This window comes from Erythranthe guttata, chromosome 1 (assembly GCF_056151865.1).
Source record: "Erythranthe guttata isolate IM_541 chromosome 1, IM_541, whole genome shotgun sequence".
In the NCBI taxonomy this organism is placed as follows: Eukaryota; Viridiplantae; Streptophyta; class Magnoliopsida; order Lamiales; family Phrymaceae; genus Erythranthe; species Erythranthe guttata.
In genome coordinates this window covers 4,763,551-4,785,292 of record NC_142533.1, presented here as the reverse complement: position 1 = coordinate 4,785,292, position 21,742 = coordinate 4,763,551, and the positions used below count along the sequence as shown (strand labels likewise).

General features: G+C 32.0%; 3 protein-coding genes across 3 annotated transcripts; 2 read left to right on the top strand and 1 right to left on the bottom strand.

Annotated features, from left to right (window-relative positions):
- Window positions 1-5: 5 nt before the first annotated feature.
- On the bottom strand, window positions 6-4,925 carry LOC105956199 (MADS-box protein SOC1). Its single transcript, XM_088818382.1, has 6 exons — window positions 4,813-4,925; window positions 4,277-4,467; window positions 2,294-2,381; window positions 527-588; window positions 303-402; window positions 6-109 (listed from the first exon to the last, which is right to left on the bottom strand). Exons 2-6 carry the CDS (start codon window positions 4,453-4,455, stop codon window positions 62-64), a joined length of 477 nt encoding a protein of 158 aa, XP_088674508.1. The 5' UTR covers window positions 4,456-4,467; window positions 4,813-4,925; the 3' UTR covers window positions 6-61.
- Window positions 4,926-9,242: 4,317 nt separating this feature from the next.
- On the top strand, window positions 9,243-13,725 carry LOC105956197 (uncharacterized). The gene is made up of 12 exons (XM_088818317.1): window positions 9,243-9,534; window positions 9,952-10,064; window positions 10,218-10,291; window positions 10,507-10,594; window positions 11,110-11,533; window positions 11,729-11,783; window positions 11,875-11,956; window positions 12,120-12,200; window positions 12,732-12,836; window positions 12,912-12,958; window positions 13,129-13,252; window positions 13,450-13,725. The coding sequence occupies exons 1-12, from the start codon at window positions 9,351-9,353 to the stop codon at window positions 13,501-13,503; spliced, it is 1,431 nt and encodes a 476-aa protein (XP_088674443.1). The 5' UTR covers window positions 9,243-9,350; the 3' UTR covers window positions 13,504-13,725.
- A 2,516-nt stretch (window positions 13,726-16,241) lies between these two features.
- Window positions 16,242-21,079, top strand: LOC105956196 (uncharacterized). Its single transcript, XM_012980037.2, has 12 exons — window positions 16,242-16,513; window positions 17,021-17,139; window positions 17,291-17,364; window positions 17,584-17,671; window positions 18,105-18,801; window positions 18,953-19,001; window positions 19,093-19,174; window positions 19,417-19,497; window positions 20,121-20,213; window positions 20,300-20,346; window positions 20,466-20,574; window positions 20,819-21,079. The coding sequence occupies exons 1-12, from the start codon at window positions 16,330-16,332 to the stop codon at window positions 20,885-20,887; spliced, it is 1,692 nt and encodes a 563-aa protein (XP_012835491.2). The 5' UTR covers window positions 16,242-16,329; the 3' UTR covers window positions 20,888-21,079.
- Window positions 21,080-21,742: the final 663 nt, after the last annotated feature.

Here is a 21,742-nt window from a genome sequence, read left to right as displayed (position 1 = left end):
ATCGAACAACGTACAAGATTTTAATTAAGTTCTTGACAACTGACAATTTGTGTACAAGGTTTTATACCTGTTGCTTCAGCTGATTAATCTTCTCCTGAATTAGTTTATTCTGGTAGAAAAAAAAAATAATAAATTACGACTCATCGTTCGATAATTATATAAATGCTTACTATAATACGTGATCGATACATTAATTTTGATTATAGGACATAAGAAATTATATATATATATATATATATATATATATATATATATATATATATATATATATACATATGTCAATATGTAGCGCGTATACGTACCTTCCTGGCCTTAACGGTAGTTAAACTTCGTTTGATCTCTTGTTCGATTTTTTCGAGCTCGTCCTTAGAACAAGAACCTAAACTCTCTCCGCATAGCCTTCTGAAATATATAATAAACATTCATATATATGTAAAAATAATATATATATATATATATATATATAAAATTAATTAAATACTAATATTATCTTGTGAGAAAAAAGGGTCAAACAAAGAATGTTGACCTTTTAGTTTCTTCAAGGAGCCCAAGCTTCTTGTGCAACCTAGCAGACTTATTTTCCGAGTGCTGCACCAGATTCAATAATAGCAATATATAAAATAAATAATTAATTAGAAGAAAAAAAATGAGAAAAAAAGAGAGAACAAAATGACTAAAAAAACTCCTCTAGTTAATTGTTTCACTGTTAATTCTCTTAGAGCAACTCCACTGGCAAAGTATCAACAGGGATCATCAAATATTAATTTGATACTCGTTTTATTATTTCGATACTCATTTACTTCAACCGCAGGCATTAAATGAATCATTAAATTTAAATATAAGTATAAATACATTTAAAATTGACACATGTCAATTTATAATAGGTTTGTTGGGTAATTAATGTTTTGATACTTCTTTTTTGAGGATGCATTTTGCATCTCCGAAAATTGAATATCAAAATAACTACCAATTTAATTCCCCCATTGGAGATGTGGAGCATCAAAATAGAAGTTATTCCTCCATTGAAGTTGCTCTTAAGTGGACTAAGGGCAAAATTGTAAAAAATACAATAAATGTTTTACTACAATTCTAAAGTAACAATTATTGTGAAACAAAAGAAATTCTCTAAAATGACAAATAAAATGGGAACGATGGAGTAATAAAACAGTTAGATGATTAATATAATCAAAATAAAATAAGTTTATCAAAATCGTGAAAATAAGTTAATCTCCTTAAAACCTCGTTTGGTTGTCAGTATATGATTAGCCATGATAAGATTAAACAATCTAATGAAACCTAAATATTGATTTTACAAAAAAGCTCCCTAAGAGCCTAAGAGGCATGATATGGCAATATTTCGGGATCGAACTAGAAAGTTATATATATGGTTTATCAAATATCAAACAAATTTTAATTATTTAATTAATTATGGCAAATCTCCTCAACTAGGTGTGAACGAGCAGAGCTCGCCTCTTTTAGCAGGCTCGAGCTCGTGTTCATTTTGTCGCGCTCGAGTCCAAGCTCATTTTGTTGCTTTTCTATTTTTTTTTATTATTATTATTAAAAATTATTTAAAAAATTCAAAATAAACAATGAATTGTAATTATATATTTTATTTTTATTTATTTCTATAATATTTTTTTATTATTATACATTATTTAAATAAAAAATAATATATAAATAAATTAATTAATTAATAAATAAAAATAATAAACAAGGCTCGCGAGCCGACTCGTGAGCTCACGAACAACTAAAAACTAGCTCGAGTTCGTCTCGTCCGAAAACTCGAGCTCACGAGTTCAAAAACTTGAGTTCGAGTTCGAGCTTTTTTCGAGCCAAGTCATCAAGCTCACGAGTCGGCTCGACTCGTTTACCACCCCTATCCTCAACCAAACTAAGGGCTTATTGTTTCCAAAGAGCTTGTAACATTATATTATTTTAAGTACAGCACATGGCTTCTTTCTTAAGTAAAAGTTCAAACATTAAGAAAATATCTCTAACACAAAAATGAAGAAAATTAAACCAAAACAATTTGCATATTGATTTATCACACATTACAAAATCATGTATTTTTCAGAGATTAGGGATCCAGACCAAACTCGAACCTCACCAAAATCATATATAAAATACGTTTTTCTTACGATACACTTGCTCAGTGAATTTCACCGGATTATATATATTCTGGCAATTAGACATGTATATATAGATCTATACGTATTTTACGCACGTCGAATAAAAGCTATGTATCACATTTTGTTATGCTATGAATTAGAAATATGAGTAGAATCCAAACCTGAATAATTTCTTCCTTAGTTGTTTTCCCAATTTCTTCGGCTTTGTCGCTCGTTATTGCGTACCTTTCGATTGTGTTGTTCATCACACTGTTGCCATTTTCAGAAATGTAGAGTCATTACATATATTTATATATATAGCCTAATAAACAAATTTATGTATTTGCAGTCTTAATAAAATCAACAAAAGAAACATTATAATTCATCATCAGATCAGCTAATTATAATTAATAAGATCTACATCGTCGCTCGTACTGAAAAATTATTAAATACGAGTAATTAATCGGCCGTGTGTACGATCGAGATTCACTATCTTTAAACCATGTTGAAAAATATTGAACATATTTAAAATATACTATATAACATGCTATATGTGTACATTATAATCTTCTTTCAGTAATTAAGAATTTCATCAGTTAATTAATAATAAATGTTTTTAGTTTAATCAAGTTAGTTACAAGATTTTTATTGCGAATATATCTTTTTAAATAACTTTGTTAAAATGAAGATAATCAACAATATTTTGTGTTGTGTGAGTCTGCAGGGTATATAAATTTCTCACAAAATTAAAATTGCAGGATTTAGGTTTTCAACATTACACTAACTGCAAATATTGCATTTGAATATAATCTTCCATTCAAAGTAGGGGTGTGAAAGTCGGATGGAATTAGCCTTTTCGATAAATTTTCAAAAAATTTCGGAAGTACAAAATCAATTTCAATTACAATTCCAAAAGGCCCGGAAATTTTGAAATTTAGGAAACAAATCGAAATCGCATAAATTTAAAATTGCAAAACTTTCCAAAACTTTATGAACAATTCATAATTTTCCAAAAATAAGAACATCTACGTCGACAAAAGTAAAACTAATAACTACTAAATTTTAGTTCAAAATAATAAGTAAAAATAAACCACATCATAAGATTCAATAAAACTTCTAAGAACAATTCAATATGTCAAAATCCTCAAACAAAACTTCTAACAACATATTTACAGGTGTATTTTATATAATTAATTTCGGAAATTAAATCGGATTGGAAATCGAAAATTCCAATTTTTTTATATATTTTCAATTCCAATCCAACAAAATCGAAAAAAGTCAGAAGTCTGAATTTCGGAAATCGGGATGAAAAAAGTTGTTCCAAAATCGGAACATTTTGGATCGGAATCGGGGGAAATTAGAATTTTCGTTCCAACTTGCACCCCTAACCGGATCAAAATTAACCTTTTCGGAAAATATCCAAAAAAAAATTTCAGGAATACAAAACTAATTTCAATTCCAAAATTTTCGGAATCGAGGAATTCATTCCAATTCTAAAATGAAAATTTCAAAATTTTCGGAAATCACATGAGTTTGAACATTTTTAAAAAGTGTCAGGAAACTTTCATAAAATAAAAATAAAAAATAAAAAATAAGAACACCCACTTTCATAAAATCATAAAACTAAAACTACGTTCATAAAATCATAAAACTAAAACTAGTGATCGTATGATAAATTCTAATATTTGAAATATAGTTATAATAATTTCAGTTGCACAATTTTTTCATCGTGCATGATTCAAAAATCAGTGTAACAAAGGGTTTAATTCAAAACTCCCAAGTGGGAATAAAAATTATAAAACAAATAGTTAAAGAGATAACTATATATAAAAAAATAAATAAAGTGACACCTATACGTTTAATTAATTATATATAAATATCATCTGTAAATTCATAACCAGCTACACCAAAAATCATCATCATCAAAGTTACTACAACATGATATCACAACCATATACATATAAATATAAATATACATATATACATGTATATAATATCACACACAGATGAGTAATGAGTTCGACACGAACCCATGAAAATATCAGTAACAGAAACAAAACCTGATGCATCATACATGAGAGAGAGAGAGAGAGAGAGAGAGAGAGAGAGAGAGAGAGAGAGAGAGAGAGAGAGAGAGAGAGAGAGAGAGAGAGAGAGAGAGAGACCTGGAAGTAGAGTATTCATAGAGTTTGCCGGAGGGGGAGAAAACAAAGAGAGCAACTTCAGCATCACAAAGAACTGAGAGTTCATAAGCTTTCTTCAGAAGCCCGTTTCTCCGCTTCGAAAACGTAACTTGCCTGCTCGCTGCATTCTCTATCCTCTTCATCTCACTTTTCTTCATCATATCTTTTTATTCCTGTAATTTATAAAACAAAAAAAAAAAAAAAAAAAATTCAAGAAACATAGCAATTTCCAAAAACAGACAACTTTAATTTAATGGGTTTCATTTATTTTCCCCAGATCTACAACATTAATGAAAAAGGGATCGAGCTGCTAGCAGTAGTAGTACAGCTGGTCCGAGAAAACCCTAGAAACAGTTCAGACAAAGTGAAGATCGGTGAACAAGAAGTTCAAACGAACGATTTACGGTAAGAAGTTTGATGAATTAATACCAACCGTGGAATAAAGAATATAAACTTTTATGAAGAAAATATCACCATGAAACTAGGGAAAGAAAGATAGATAGATTATACAACCATACCTACAAAGAACACACAGTACTTCTGCTACTGTGTGTGTGTGTTTGCAGGAGTGGGAGAAGCAAACAAGTGGAAAGTGCGGTGAATAATTTATATGTTTATTTTTAATTGGTTGAATTAAAAGGTGGGGGGAGGTGCCATTTGGCCCACTCCGAGGGCTGACAAGTAATATTGATGATATTTTTGTGAAAATATCTATCTTATTTGACTAGTTTATTAATGGGAAAAAGTATATATTGGATAAGTGAAAATCTTTTATTAGGGTTTTAGACTAGATATTTTAGTAAATTATTAATAAACTATACATTAGATATTTGTTATCTTCAAGTATACATATCTTTTGCTTCGAGTACCTTTTAAGTTATTAAAATCTTTAAAATAAGGGGTAATTAATCCTTTTGATGACTCAAATACGTTTATCGGTTACTACACTATAGATGTTTTAAAAGCGTATTAAGTCCATAGGGTAGGTGTAAATACTAGAATAAAGGGTAAGTAAATCCCTTTTGATAACTCAAAAATGGTTGTCGGTTACTACAAATGTTTTAAAAGCGTACTAGTTTCTAATGAAAAAATTTTAGATGCAGTTCAGTTCTAGAATAGGTGCAAATGCAAATACTAAATGTCCTTTACTTTATTCTGATTTTACATATATATACTTTATTCCCCAACTTTCAATGCCTCATTTGGATTATACTCTCTTAATTGTATTGTCGATGACAATTCAGAACTCAACTTTCAGTTTTTTTTTTTTTTAAACAACTAGCGAGAAGGAAAAGATACGACGCAAGAAAAAACTCCTTAGTACGCATAACTCTTGGAAAAAAACACATTAAACAACATGAACAAGCAAAGGCGCAAAAGAAGAATAAAGCAGAAGGAGAAAAAAAACGAACCCATTTTCGAAGAATGGCGAAGAAGAAGAAACATCAAGGTTTAATTTTTTTTGGTTTCATTTTCAAAGAAGCAGAACCATTTGTGTTGCTAATAATAATTATTTATTATAGAGTAGCATGATTTTGAACATTTTCAATCTTGGATATTATTCCTCGGTGACATTAGCATTTCCCTAAAACATTTTTTGGCATAACAAGGGTTTGATGTTTGCTGGGTTTGATATAGGATGGGAACAACATTTATCTTATTATTCTTTAGAACAATTTATGTTCTTTGTGGGTGTTGTAGGATATATCGTATGAAACAATGGTACTGTCAGTGCATTTGGATGATGAAATAGGGGACTGAACCGCAGGTATTACAATAGTATTGCTATTGTGTTTAGCCAATATTGAAACAAAGTATTGAAAGTACTGGCATTGGACTTTATAGTACGTTTCTTTGAGTCCACTACAACTAGTACCTCTGTGAAATATCTAACTGCAAAATACCCATTGGCAAAAATAAAAACTCACTCACTCACACCTCCATGTATTTATGTGTATGCAGTTGAGGAAATTCCATACCGTGTATCACAGAACAATGAACAAATAAAAAACGCATTAATTTCAGCAATGCAAAAGTGGAGACCTACAAGTCATCAGCGCGGTCCGCGGACCCTCTTTCCACGCTAATTGGTTTCATCTTTGTGGCTGACGACAATCTCAACCACACTCAACGTCATTAATCATTATCAAATGCAATGTAACCATATTCTCCATGTCATTGTCAATACAATCTTCCTCGTTGAACTAAGTATTGACAGATCAATGCATAGGGATGGATATTTCGTCCCACTTTCTTGTAATAGCATTGTATATCTCCAGTAAAGTTGCATTACTCTTAAAGGAATGATCTGCAGTTGATCTTTATAACGACATCTTCCAAGAACTAAAGTGGACAATGGATTTAGTTCATCATTTCTAGCCATTTGTGGGTTTTGACTTTTGACAATAATTTTCCGTCGTCGTCAGAGAAAGAGGAAAGATGAAGAGAAAAATAGGAGAGGAAAGAGAGAGCATGTTAACGGCATTGAGTTTTACTTCTTTTTTCTTGAACTTTTCTTCGGCACCGATCAACGCTATTTCCTTTTTCTTTTCTTTTTTTGTGATAAATCCTTTTTTCCGAAAAAATCCTTTTTTCTTAGAAAATTCTTTTTTCTGATAATTCTTTTTTTGTTGTTGAACGTCGAGATCAACGGAGTTCACTTTTTTTTTTTCCTTTTCAAAAAGTTAATTTTTTTGTTGTTGACCGGCGGTCAACAATGTTGATTCTTCTTCTTTTTTTTTTTTTTTGAATTTTTTCTCCTCAATTTTTTTCACTCATCGATGTCTTCCTTTTTTTTTTTTTTTAATTTCCAACATTAACTGCTCATCACACGGTGATATTAGAGCAACTCCAATGGAACTATCAAATGGATTATCAAATTCATAAACCACTTTTTTGATATTCCAAAATCAAAATTTTCCACTCTAATGGGAGTATCAAAATGGGTAAGTATTTTGATATTCTACCTCTTTGAATGTAAAAATACATCCCGAAATTGAGTTATCAAAAAAATAACTATCTAAACATCCAATCAAAAAATGACACGTGGCAATTACAAATAAAACCACTAAAAAACTTCCAATTGATTATTGATTTAGATAACCATGGTTAGAGTAAATAAATTGTAAATATATGGATATTAAAATATTATCTTAATTATCAAATGAGTATTTGATAATCCAATTTTGATGTTTAGCATTGGAGTTGCTCTTACTGTAGTAACAATAATATTTATTTTGTTTAGACAACAATATTACTAATACATAATTTCGACTAGAGAGGAAGTCGTCGGTCCATATCTAAGATGTGCATAGAAAGTAATTGACGAAGTAAAAGTCTTTAGTCAATTAACTATAAAACATTAGTCAACTCAACTAAACATAAAACTTAGTCTTACATAAAACATTAGTTAACAAAAATTTCATCAATTTTTTATAGGGTAAATTACAACCACCCCTAAAGTATAGTCAATTTAGGAAAAAAACCCCTCTTGTTTGAATAATTACATCTAACCTCTCAGCTATGATTTTTTCTTACATCCCCACCCTTATGGTGTCATATTCAACATAATCGTCTAGGTTTCGTGGAATGTGCTCTAGTTTGTACTTGTTTTGTGTAAAAATACAGTTTCTGATGCATCACAATCTAACAAATATAAGCCAAATAATACATATTATGATCATTTTGCTTCAAAATGTGGAGTTCCGATGGGATAAAACGGGTACAAAAGTGATAATCTTTCATATAATCTCGAATATTTCACTAAAATTGAAACCGCAAGGGTGGACGTGTAAGAAGATTTATAGTTGAGGGTTGTAATTACCCAAACAAAAAGGAGAGTTTTTGTAATTTAACCATACCTCAGAGGTGGTTGTAATTTACCCTTATATATATATATATATATATATATATATATATATATATATATATATATATATATATATATATATATATAGAGAGAGAGAGAGAGAGAGAGAGAGAGAGAGAGAGAGAGATTGCACTAATTTACCATTTCGAACCAACTGACTTACACCCATACGTGCAGTAGTATCATAATTTTTTCAATTTCTTTTGTTAATGAAGGAACCGACATCCAACTGTATAGATGCACTGGGTAAATCTACACTCTTGTACAATAACTTGCAAATTATACAAGAGACATAAGCCAACCACACTAGACTAACCATGTGTGACATGCTCGACCTAGCAACCGTAATAAAAAAAATTGAATTTGAATCAATTAATACAAGCCCACTTATTCCAAGCAGTAGATCATCTATTAGGAGACGAGACAATAGTCTAATAATTATCTTCATTCTTTGTATTCACAAGTGGACTTGGTTAAAACTAAGAAGGGAAAAAAATCAATATAACTGTTAATTACTTTTACAAAAGTGATATTTAAGCTCATAAAATTGCGTAAATTTTTTTTATTTGTTTTTTATATTTTATTTAGAGTAAATTACACATATACCCCTAAGGTATACTAGAATAACTTTAAGGTCCCTGTGGTATTGATAATTACAGTTACACCCCTGAAACAATTACCAGAGCCAAGATTTCTTGTCCTAGGAACCACTATGCACTACAATTGTTTCCCACGGGGCCGTTAATGCTACCATAGACGAAAATTTATAAATCTTATATAAAATAATAATGATTTAAGAAATGTTCGGGGAGCCATGTCACATCCGAGCTCTATGTGGTCTCCATCACTGTCTGAAAGTAATAGTCCGTTAGAACCATAATGGAATAACTCATAAATCCGTTATTCCATTAGGTTTTTCTAACAATATTTTGGGGGTGATTGCGATTAGCGATACTATAGGGATCTTCAAGTTATTTTTGCATATTTAAGGGGTGTAAGTATAATTTACCCTTTATTTCGAAAGTAACTTGTTACTGTTGGAGTCAAAAGCCGAACTCCGGAACCGTTCAAAAGTCGTTTCTTTTATATTTCAAATGTCACCACTCTCACACCTGCTTCGACATTTCCCTCTTCATTTTATAGTAACAAACTAACAATAAGCATTCGATCAAAATTGCGAACAGAGAAATGGTTTCCCCTTCTCCTTCTGCTTCAACCACCGGTGATCCGCCGTCGCCGGAGAAGTTGGAGGCGGAGCACGATTTACGAGAGAAGGAGGTACTGCACAGGACAAAACTCGTACAAATTTTTGGCCGAACCACGCCTATCTTTCTCCAACGCGATAATGGCCCCTGCCTTCTCCTCGCTATCTGTAACTACTCTCTCTCTCTCTCTCTCTCTCTCTCTCTCTCTCTAAACGTATGTGTTTTTCTGAGTTTTTCAATCAATTTGAAAGGAGCGATGAACAGACGAAATTGGAATTATTTTGGTAGAATTGAGATTGAGATTGAAATTGCTTGGGATGAGTTGCGATGGTGTATGATCTACACGTTGAATGTGTCTGCTGAACAATCCTATATGTCAATTTTCGTGGAATTCCTGGAATTAATTTTGTGATTATGTTAGTTTATTTAGGATTTTGTATTTTGAGGTATTGCATTTTGAGGTATTGGATTTTGTAGTTTTGAATCGAGAACCTACTCGTTCCATCGGCTGATTTTAGGTTTCTCTTCGCGTTTACGCGCTTTTATTTTCTGTCCGGCTAACGTACTGTTGCTCATTACCACAGGTAATGTTCTTTCACTGAAGTACAGTTTGGATTTCAATCTAGATATTCGAGAGGTTTCACAAGATTACTTGCTTTCACTTGTTCTTGGGCTGCTCGATTCGAAAACTGGCAATGTTGTAGTCTCCTTTTGTGCATTATTTTCTTATTTACATTTTTTTTCATCATATATGACAGATATTAATACTTTTGTGTTTCCTTTTCTCATTAATTTGATCTTATCAATTGGGCGACCGAACAAAAAAACTGGCTATGTTCAAAATCGACAGAAGGATATTGCAGATACGATTCGTTTACTTCCTCGACTTACAACCGGTGTTGACATGAATATAAAATTTAGAAGGTAAACTAGCTTCTAGGCTTTTTGCCTTTTTGTTTTGCAGCACTAAATAATTGCAGTCTCGTAGTGCATGCTATAGGATATATTGTAGAAAACTTTCTTTCATATTTTTTACGGATTAAAAAAAAAAAAAACATTTGTTGTAGTCCAATATGATTCAGTGAAAGGGAAATTCTCTTACTGGTCGTAATTGACACATTTATATGTGAATTTTTCAGAATTGATGATTTTGAGTTCACTCCAGAATGTGCAATATTTGGCTTATTGGGTATTCCACTCTATCATGGATGGATCGTTGACCCGCAGGTATAGATCTTTCGAATATAACAAACCGTAATTTGTGATTGAAACTCTTTAGATTAATATGGCTTTTCATATTATGTATCTAAGCTATGTGATTGCAACTTCTGACCCTGATCCCTCATTCATATATGCATGCCATTCAAATATTCATGATATCAGTTTCAGGGTATTTTGTTAATGGTTTAGGTGTTAAGTCTGGAAACACGACCACCGATTTATAAGCATGAGTTTTATCTAATCGGTTTTTAACGCCATTCATTTTTACCGTCTTTGGCATAAATTCTGGAAAAACTGCTGATTTTTTAGCATGACGGTGGAACTAGGTAAAAGATTAAGATAGTTACCGGTTAACAGTTTTTCGAAATTGTTGACCTATGCCTGTTCATTGAGTATTTGGGGTTATAGAATGAACAGTCCCTGGACCGTAATCTGATTATCATTTCATATGTGGTCACTATTTGCAAAATGTGGGTAAATTTGGTTTTTTCTTACGAATGTTTCCAATGTATGCATTTCAGCACAATGAAACATATGCTGCTATCTGTTCCAAATCATATAACATTCGAACGTTGGAGCTAGTTTCATTGGAAACAAAGAGCGAGCAGAAGAAAAAACTAGAAGATGACAACGTTGATTTTGCTGCTGCAACAATTACTTCAGCTCCTGTATTACCTTCTCCAAGTCCTTCCCATAGAGCCAGAAAAGGGGACATTGAGGAAGAAGCAGAGCTCTTAAGAACCTTGGAATTATCGGAGGCGGAGACCTTTACTTCTGATCTTAGTTTGGGAACACATTTGGAAACAAGTGAAGAAGATTTTACTGAAGAATCTGAAGAGACTGGTTCACCGATATCCTCTGATTGTGCGGACATTTATGAAGACGCAGAAAACATATTGGACTCGATAACTTTAGTTTCTGAAAATCGAGAGCCAGTTTATGAAGGTGAGTCGGTTATTTCAGAGCAAGTAGATAGAAGTTGTATGGAAGAATTTAAAACAAGGTGAAACTTGCTTCAAATTAGTGACAGCCATTTAGTCGGTGATTATTTATTTTATACTTTCTTGTTTAATTTATCTATTCATTCTGTAAGACTGTTATGCTAGTGTATCTAATTAACCTCTTATTGATTCTCATTAGGGGAAATTATCGAGAACTTTATGAAGAACAGTGCTAGTCAGTTGACTGTATACGGGTACGTGTGTTTTGCTATTTTACCACATGTGGTTGAGAAGATGTGCTTTGTTTGGGATAAGAAGGTTCAGATTGTGGGTTTTCTTCCACAGCCTATTTTGCTTACTAGACAACGTGAAGGAAGGCGAGATTTGTGTGTTCTTCAGAAATAATCGTTTCAACACTATGGTCAAGGTTAGTCCATGCCATGTAAATATAAAGCTATATTATACTTCTATATTTTCATAGGCAATAATAATAATAATAATAATTTCTCGAACTTTTAAGTACAGAATTAGTTGTTTTACATAGAACAAGATCTTTTGTTGTTTGTTCCTAATAAAAAAATTATTTGCAGTATGAAGGTGAACTGTACATTTTAGCAACTGATCAAGGTTTCATTCATGAGCCAGGTTTGGTGTGGGAAAAGCTAAATGAGGTGAGATCACAGCATAGCATTAACTGCTTCAATTTCAAAACGTATAAAACTTTGAAATTGCATTTGACCCTGTTCTGGTTATTATTCGAGTCAAGTTTGCACGGAGTTTTATTGAGTCAAGCACTACCCAAGCTCAGTGTCTTGAAAATTTCAATATAATTTTAACTATATTTTTAATCAATTAACTATAGGTTTATTATTTTTTCACTAATTAAGTCGAGCTTTTGGGCTAGTATCAAGTTTTCGAAAAATGGGGTACGATGCTTGAGTCTCTCTAGCTTGGTTTGTTACGGTGAACGAATTGAGGTTAAACTAAATGAGCTTTTAGCAGTCAATTTTGACTCATAAGCCGGTCAAAGCTCATTTAGTTTATTAAACACCACCACTTACAATATTGATACAGAAGAAAATTTGATAAACTTATGATCGTGTCATATTCAGATGTTTAATTCTTTCGTAATCGGAACTTAGACAGATGCTTGAGTTTTGTTCTCAGTAGTGTTTCCTGCTTTATATGATCGCCATGGTTAGGTGAATGGTAATACTGTATACATGACGGGCGATTTTAAGGAATTCAAGATGAGCGACCGTTCCAACAGCCCTTGGGATGCAGCGAATGCCATGGTTGATACTGCAGTAAGTAGCTGTTTTAGTGTCTCAAAGCTCGAGTTTGTATGTGCATGAATTCTAAATTCGATATTTTATTTGCAGGACTATCCATCTACCATTGGTAGTGCCGAAGAAAGTTCAAGTTTCGAGTAATTCATTAAAACTTTTCTTGCATTTTCAGTACTCATATTCTCTAGCATTCTTTTTTTTTTCCTTTTGGGTAGAACACATCATTTTATGGTTACGACTGCTACATTTGAACTTCAATTTGGTATCGAAATATTTCAGAATTGACATGTTTTATGGATTCGATTTGCAGCTCCGATCTGCAGTTGGCAATAGCTCTTCAACAGCAGGAATATGGTGACCAGCAGCAGCCACATAGCAATTTGCAACCGCCAGCTTTTACTGATGACAGTTCGAGCCTCGTCACTGTTCCACCGGTAAGTTGTATTACGTGTTCTTTCATATATATATACGTGCTTATGCTTTCTGGCAGTATATATACCTTAAAGTCGATCGTTTGGGAGTGTTGATGAGATTGATAAGATTGGTTATTGATTACAGTGTTCGAAGCATTTGTCTAGCCTAATCATAATTTCCGACCAAACAAAGCCGTAAAGTGATTAAATATTTGCAGGTTTCGGAGAGTAGCGACGAGTGCACAAAGTCGTCTAAACCGAAAGAGATGTGATTGTTAAATACAGGTTTTTGTACAAGGGAAGTTTTGATGACTGTAAAATACAGGTTTTCCGTGTGTGTATAATATAATACCAATAAAAGAGCAAATGAGTAACGGTAAGTAATACATCCTCTGCTGTAAGCAGTTACTTTTTTGTACAAAGGAAGAATGGAATATACAGTGTTTGTTTTTGGGACAAATTTTGAGAAATTAATGAACAAGTAATAATTCAAATATTATATAGCAACAAACGAAAGAATGGCAAATTACGAAACCCCCCTAAGGTAAGACCTATTTACGTGTTTGTAATTGCAAAAAGCCCCCCTGGAGTATGTTGCTATCATGTGCAGCATGGACACGAAAACGCCGATACGGGAAAATTGGGAAATGGACGAGGGGAAACGGCATGTCTAAAAAATGGGGATACGTGATCTTGAGGAAACGTGTAAATATTAAAAGTGTAGGGGCATATTTATAAATATGCTATATAAAAATATGTAAGTTTTTATTTATATAAAAAAAATTAATCTTCTTTTTCATACAAAGATATTCGAAACGTGAAAGCATTAAAAAGTTGAAATTTTCGTGCTACATAGTTGCTATCTTACTTACTATCCCTTTTTGACAAAAAAAAAAAGAGTTATTCTAAAATATCGTCTGAAAATACCATTTTTACCCTTGAACATGACATCATGTTCTTTTCAAATGGTAATTGTAAGCATATTATTTACTTAGAGGGTAAATTATAATGTATTAAAAAATTCATAATATAAATTAAAATCGATCTAATTTGATTAAATATCACTCATATGTCATATTCAAAGATAAAATATGATATTTTACTATATTTTTCGAATCGAAAAATATAGTAAAACTACTTGACATATTTAACTATAATTTTATTGTCTACTGATTTACATATTTTCTTTAAATTTTGTATCTCCTAAAGTTTTTACTGTTTAAGTGATTAAATTTTTATTAGTACTTAATGTGGAATGAATAGTATTTGAAAAAATTACTATTTTAAGAGTGTATTTGGTGCATAATGTATTTGATGTGAAGAGTATATTTAGCACTAACATATAAATTAAAAAAATTAATTATGGAAAAGTATTAAATAAAATATTTGTTAACACTAACTGATAAATATTTCATCGCTTTATCTTTGAGCTTTAATTTAAAGCGGGAAAAGGAGGCCGTTAATTTTGTTATATAATAAATAAAAAAAGTTTATTTCTTTCTCCTTTTTACAATATTTTGATAATTGTACAGGCTGTACTACAAATAATACCGGAGATAATTAAGAGGATCGGATCTATTGACAACGCTATTTAAAATGTTAAATGTCGTTTCAATTGTAATAATATCGTTTTGATTTAAGCGTGATTTTGACATGTGTGTAATCTGATTTTGGCAATATCGATACACGGAAATTGTAGTTCTTTGAGTGAGCTTTCTAATCCAACTTGAATCAGCTAGATTAGATGATAGTATGACAAAGTTATACATGAATATGTTTTGAATTTTAGATAACTCAAAACATTAAAGTTGTGAGCATTATTCAATGATTCATACTTATGTTTTTCATCCAACATTCAATTTCTTTGACTCAAGTTAAATTAGAAAATTAACTCAAAGAACCAAAAAAATTGTCTCTCGAGTTTTGACAAATTCAGCCTCGAAAATGATCATACTTTTATCTAAAGTCAAAAGGGTATTTTTAAACTAAAACGACATTTATCATGTTTAACTACTATACACACATTTACATTCGAGATGCAAATAAATTATTAGTATTAAGTGTTATTTTTTCGATTATATGCAAAATTGTTCAATTTACATTCCACCCAAACTCTAGTAAAATCACTTGCACATTCTTGTTGTTACTGATTCGAAGCGAACTTTTCGGTTTTTTGTTTTTTTAGAGAGAGAGGAAGTTACTCGTGTAGATTAATGCCACTTCGTCGCACATCCATGATATTAGTGGTGATTAAATTTGATCAAAATTAGCATTTTCGAAATTGTCAGATTTTTTTCGAAAGTAAAAAATAAATTTCAATTTTTTTAGTTCTATCTAAAAATGTGCGGAATTTTTTTTGTCGACTTAGTCGTCCACTTCGTCGGTCGATATCTTCGAATGTGCGAAAATGTAGTGAACTAACTAAAAAATCTCAGTCAATCAACTAAAAATGTTAGTCAACTCAATTGAACACAAAATTTCGTGAATTAACTAAAAAGCTAATCGATTAACAGAAAAACTGTCAATTATCGCTTAAATTATTATTATTATTATTATTATTATTATTATTATTAATTTTTTTTTTTTTTTTTTTTGAAAATTCAGCTTTTGGCAAGTAATTTCAAAAGTAACTAATTACTGTTGAGAAATTATTCTAGTTGTTTATTGCTGTCAAAACAGTTATTATAAGCCGAACTGCCAAAATTGTTGAATTAATGATTGGGCAAATTACGGCTAGCCCCCTGAATTAATATCAAATTACGAAAAAAATCTTTTTTGTTTTATTAATTACAACCATTACTCTTAACTATGTATTGTTTTACACTTCCACCCTTACGAAGTCTAAAATTACATATTAAAGGAGGGTTTATTTAGTAAGATAATACATAATTGAGGGTTGAATGTAATTTACTCAAACAAAAGGGGATATTCATAATTTGACATTATCTCAGGGGTCTGATTGTAATTTGCCCATAATAATTATATATATAAAGAGAAAGAAACTGCCGAATTTTTTCAAGTCTTTTATTTTCCCTCTTCATTTCAAAGTAACAGCTTCTGGACAGAGAGCATTTGATCAAATTGCAACAAAGGGGGAAATGGATTCCTCTTCCGAGTCTACTTCAACCGCCACTGTTCCGCCGTCTCCGGCGAGGTTGGAGGCGGAGCGCGTTAAACGAGAGAAGGGCGTAAAGCACTCGATAAAATTTGTACAATTTTTAGGCCGGACCACGCCGATCGTTCTCCAAAACGATAATGGCCCCTGCCCTCTCATCGCTATCTGTAACTACTCTTTCTCTCTCTCTCTCTCTAAACGTCTGTGTTTTTTCTGAGTTTTAGGATTAATTCGATCAATTTGAAAGGAGCGATGAACAGACGAAATTGGAATTACTTTGGGTAGAATTGAGGAGGGAAAATTGTTTGGAGATAAGTTGCTATTCGGAATTACTTTTACGGACTGTGGTTTGCTTATTGTGATGTTTTTAATTTGATAATTTCTGAGATGATTTGGGGTTCTGCTGAATAATTCTATGTGTGTCAATTGTCTTGAAATTCTCGGAATACTTGAAATTAGTATTTAGGGTTCTATGTGAGATTACTCATGTTAGTTTGTTTAGGGTTTGGTATTTTGAGGTATTGCGTTTTGTGTCTTTTAATCGAGAACCTACTCCTTCCATTGGCTTTGTTTGCAATGTTGTTACCGATTTGAAGCTTCTTATTTACGTTTCTCTTCGCTTTTACACGCTTGTATTTTCTGTTCGATTAAAGTACTGTTGCACATTACTACAGGTAATGCTCTTTCACTCAAGAAGAGTTTGGGTTTGGGTTTAAATAATTCAGAGGTTTCACAAGAGCAATTGCTTTCACTTGTTTATGATCGCATGATGGATTCAAACCCTGGCACTTATGTAATTTCCTTTTGTTCATTATTTTTTTTTTATTTACATTTTTTTCATCATATATGACAGATCTTAATGTTTTGTGTTTCCTTTTCTCATTAATATGATCTTATCAATTGGGTGACTGAACAAAAACACTGGCTATGTTCAAAATCGGCAGAAGGGTATTGAAGAAATGATTGGTTTACTTTGTCGACTCACGACCGGCATTATTGTGAATATAAAATTTAGAAGGTAAATTGGCTTCTAGGCTTTTTCCCATTTTGCTTCTGATTTGCAGCACTAAATAATTACAATCTCGTACTGCATGCTATAGGATATACTGTTATAAACTTCCCTTTATAACTTTTAACCGCTTAAAAAAAATCCATTTGTTGTAGTCCAATATGATTCAGCGAAAGGGAAAATTCTCTTACCGGTCGTAGTTGACACATTTATATGTGAAATTTTCAGAATCCATGAGTTTGTGTCCACTCCAGAATGTGCAATATTTGGTTCATTGGGTATTCCACTCTATCATGGATGGATCGTTGACCCTCAGGTATAGATCTTTTAGCGTCATTGGTAGGGATATTTAACTTTTGAATTTAACAAACCGTTATCTGTTCCAATGTTTATCTAAGCTTTGTGAGTGCAACTTCTCACAATATTTCGTAGATACATTCCATTCAAATATGCATGATACAGTTTCAGAATATTTCGTTAATGGTTTTAGCCTTTTAGGTATTAACTCTGGAAACACGGCCACCAATTTATAAGCGTGAATTTTATCTAAGTGATTTCATGCCATTCTTTTCACTCCTGATTTTTTAGCAAGACAGTGGAACTAGGTAAAAGATTAAGATAGTTACTGATTAACAATTTTTCGCATTATGGGGTTATATATGAACAGTCCCTGGACCTAGGTTACTATTTTGTTGTTTTGGTAAATTTGGTCTTTTCTTATGAATGCTTCCATGATGCATGCTTTTCAGGACAAGGAAACATATGCTGCTATCGGTTCCGAATCATATGACAATCTAGCGCCCGAATCATATGACAACGATTTTGCCGCTGCAACAACTTCAGCTCCTGTATTAGCTTCTGCAAGTCCTTCAAGAGATCATTCCTTTGATGATTCTCGTCATAGAGCCAGAAAAGGGGACATTGAGGAAGAAGCAGAGGTCTTAAAAACCTTGGAATTATCGGAGGTGGATAGGTTTACTTCTGATGTTAGTTCGGGAACACATTTGGGAACAAGTGAAGAAGATTTTATTGAAGAACCTGAAGAGACTGGTTCTCTGATATCCTCTGATCGTGATGACATTTATGAAGACGAAGAAGAGTGCATATTGGACTCGATAACTGTAGTTTCTGAAAAGCGAGAGCCAGTTTATGAAGGTGAGTCGGTTATTTCATTACAAACAAAGAGTGAGCAGAAGAAAAAACTAGAAGATGACAACGTTGATTTTGCCGCTGCAACAATTACTTCAGCTCTTGGATTACCTTCTCCAAGTCCTTCAATAGATCATTCCTTTGAGGAAGAAGCAGAGCACTTAAAAACCTTGAAATTATCAGAGGCGGATGAAAGGGCAAATGTCAAGAATTCTGAAGAAGTGTTTACTAAAGAATCCGAAGAGACTGGTACATCGAGTTATGAAAATCAAGAGCCAGTTTATGAAGGCGATAGAAGTTGGGTGAAAATTTCTTCAAATAAGTGATTATTTGTTTTATACTTTAGTTCACAAAAAAAATAAAAGACGCTTTCTTGTTTATTTTATCTATTCATTCTGTTAGACTGTTATGCTAGTGTATCTAATTACCTCTTATTGATTCTCATTAGGGAAAATTATCAAGAACTTTATCAATGGTAGTCAGTTGACTGTATATGGGTACGTGTGTTTTACTATTTCACCTCATGTGGTTGAGAAGATGTGCTTTGTTTCGGATAAGAAGGTGCTGATTGTCGGTTTTCTTCCACAGCCTATCTTGCTTACAAGATGAAGTGAAGGAAGGCGAGATTTGTGTGTTCTTCAGAAATAATCATTTCAACACTATGTTTAAGGTTAGTCCATGGCATGTAAATATAAATCTATTTTCTTTAAATTTTAAATATAGGATTTTTTTTTTTGTTTCTGAGGGAAGTTGGGGTTGTGTTCCGTGTTTGTAAGAATTAGTTGTGGTATATAGAACAAGATCTTTTGTTGTTTGTTTCATGTTTGTTCTTTTAGTTTGAAAGCTTACTGTTACAGTGCCAAACGTGTATAGTTTGTGAATTTTTTTGCTGATTATAAAGTTTATTTGCAGTATGAAGGTGAATTGTACATTTTAGCAACAGATCAAGGTTTCATTGACCTGCCAGATTTGGTGTGGGAAAAGCTAAATGAGGTGAGATCACAGCATAGCATTAACTGTTTCATTTATTTTATTTTATTATGGATGATCTTAGTTTCCATTTGGATGAAATAAAATATCGTTACCGAAAACATTTGGCGACAATACGTAAATCATTCTTGTTCTTATGTAGAAGTGTCAACTTGAGTTGAAATAGATGATTTCTTCACCTAGTTGTTTATTTAAATTGTTAAGTTTATTTTATGGGATCATTATAAAGCATTCTTGATTAGATGTTTTTGCAATTGGGGTATAACAAGTTCAATTGATAAGTTGGAATACAATTTCAAAACGTTGAAGACTTTGAAATTGCGTTTGACCCTGTTCTGGTAATTATTGGAGTCAGGTTTGCAAGACGTAATTATTGAGTCCGGCAATTAAATAATTGTTTCATTTTTTCAGCCCTATATTAAACACCATTTACAATATTGATACAGAAGCAAAATTGATAAATTACGATTGTGTTATGTTGTTCCATTTATTTAAAATTCAGAGGTTTTAATTCTTTTATAATCGGGAACTTAGACAGATGCTTCAGTTTTTGTTCTCGATAGTGTTTGGGAAACATCATTCAAAGATTCATGCTTTATATTTTATAATGTGATTGCCATGGTTAGGTGAATGGAGACACTGTATACATGACGTGCGACTTTAAGGAATTCAAGATGGACGGCTTTATCGACAGCAGTTGGGATGAAGAGAATGCCATGGTTGATACTGATGTTTTAGTGTTTCAGAGCTTCTAGTATGTATGTATGTATGTGCATGGATTCTGAATTAGATATTTTATTTGCAGGAGTTTCCATCCACCATTGGTAGTTCCGAAGAACGTTCAAGTTTCTTGTAATTCATTAAAACTTTTCTTGCATTATTTTTTTTTCTTTTTTTGGTATTTAACTTAAACTTTGGTATTTATGGTATTGAAATATTACAGAATTGATCTGTTTAATGGTTTTTTGCAGCTTCGATTCGCAGTTGGCAATAGCTCTTCAACAGAAGGAATATGAAGAGTGCAATTTGCAGTCGCCAGCTGTTACTGGAGGCAGTTCGAGCCTGGTCACTGATCCACCGGTAAGTTCGATCATGTTTTCATTCATAGATATATGCTTATGCTCTGGCAATATATGTATATATACCTTAAAGTCGATCGTTTGGGAATGTTGATGAGATTGGTTATTGATTACATTGTCCATGGTAATATAATGTATATGATTATCTTACGTTTGAGATTCATGATTATATTAGCCTTTTGACAACATGTGATGATATTGTCATAATTCCCGAATAAAACCGTAAAGTAATAAAATATTTGCAGGTTTCGGGGACTAGTAGTGAGGAGTGCACAAACTCGTCTAAACCGAAAGAGAAGAAGAGTATGTTGTGATTGTTAAATACAGGTTTCTGTACCAAGGAAGTTTTCTGATTGCTAAATACGTTCGTGTATAATACCGATAAATACGTGTGTGTGTGTATAATACCGATAATCGAGTAACAGTAGTACATCTTCTGCTGTAAATACAAACATCTTTTTTTTTTTCTTTTCTTTCAGCTTTATAAAATTTTGAACTTCTCTAAAGCCAATTGTGAATTTTTACAATTTGACCACTGTTAAGAATTAGTGACAAGTTGCAACAATAATTGTCACTAATGAGTTGTGGAAGTATTAATTTATCACTATACAAATGTGACACTTAGTAATGGCATAGTTATTAATTATTGAGATATATATATATATATATATATATATATATATATATATATATATATATATAATAAAAACTATTATCACTTGATATATTGACACTTTTACATTGCTGCATAATAATATGAAGTGTCACTAATATGAATGTTTAATAATGGAATATTTGGTTCAAATTTAGAGAATTAGTGAACAAACAACAATAATTCAAAAAATATAGTAGTGCATAACAATAGCATAATAGATAATATAGTCTTCCACAACAAACAAAAGAAAATTGTATTTATATGCTTTTAATAAAGTGACTAGTAGTTTGCTTGGGAGTTTATGAATAATAACGTCGGTATCACTATCACCTAATCCAACCAAAACCCACATTGCTTTTAGATGGGATAATTACACCCTTTTGTTTTTTTTATATATATAACTTATATATTTATATATGCTGTTTGAATTTTACTTAATGCAGATTTTGAATTGTAAGTGGAGTTGTATTTGTAAGAATGAATTTGTAAGTGGATGACAATTGGTCGGTTTGGC

Bases quoted from the DNA above. Each gene is read 5' to 3' on its own strand.
- LOC105956199 (XM_088818382.1), bottom strand. From the start codon at position 4,455: ATGATGAAGAAAAGTGAGATGAAGAGGATAGAGAATGCAGCGAGCAGG. The intron at 403-526 runs GTCAACATTCTT...TATATATTTCAG, and splicing joins CTCCTTGAAGAAACTAAAAG to AAGGCTATGCGGAGAGAGTT. The intron at 110-302 runs GTACGTATACGC...TTTTTCTACCAG, and splicing joins CTACCGTTAAGGCCAGGAAG to AATAAACTAATTCAGGAGAA.
- LOC105956197 (XM_088818317.1), top strand. From the start codon at position 9,351: ATGGTTTCCCCTTCTCCTTCTGCTTCAACCACCGGTGATCCGCCGTCG. The intron at 10,065-10,217 runs GTTGTAGTCTCC...CAAAATCGACAG, and splicing joins TCGATTCGAAAACTGGCAAT to AAGGATATTGCAGATACGAT. The intron at 12,959-13,128 runs GTAATTCATTAA...TTCGATTTGCAG, and splicing joins GAAGAAAGTTCAAGTTTCGA to CTCCGATCTGCAGTTGGCAA.
- LOC105956196 (XM_012980037.2), top strand. From the start codon at position 16,330: ATGGATTCCTCTTCCGAGTCTACTTCAACCGCCACTGTTCCGCCGTCT. The intron at 19,175-19,416 runs GTTAGTCCATGG...GTTTATTTGCAG, and splicing joins ATTTCAACACTATGTTTAAG to TATGAAGGTGAATTGTACAT. The intron at 19,498-20,120 runs GTGAGATCACAG...TGCCATGGTTAG, and splicing joins TGTGGGAAAAGCTAAATGAG to GTGAATGGAGACACTGTATA.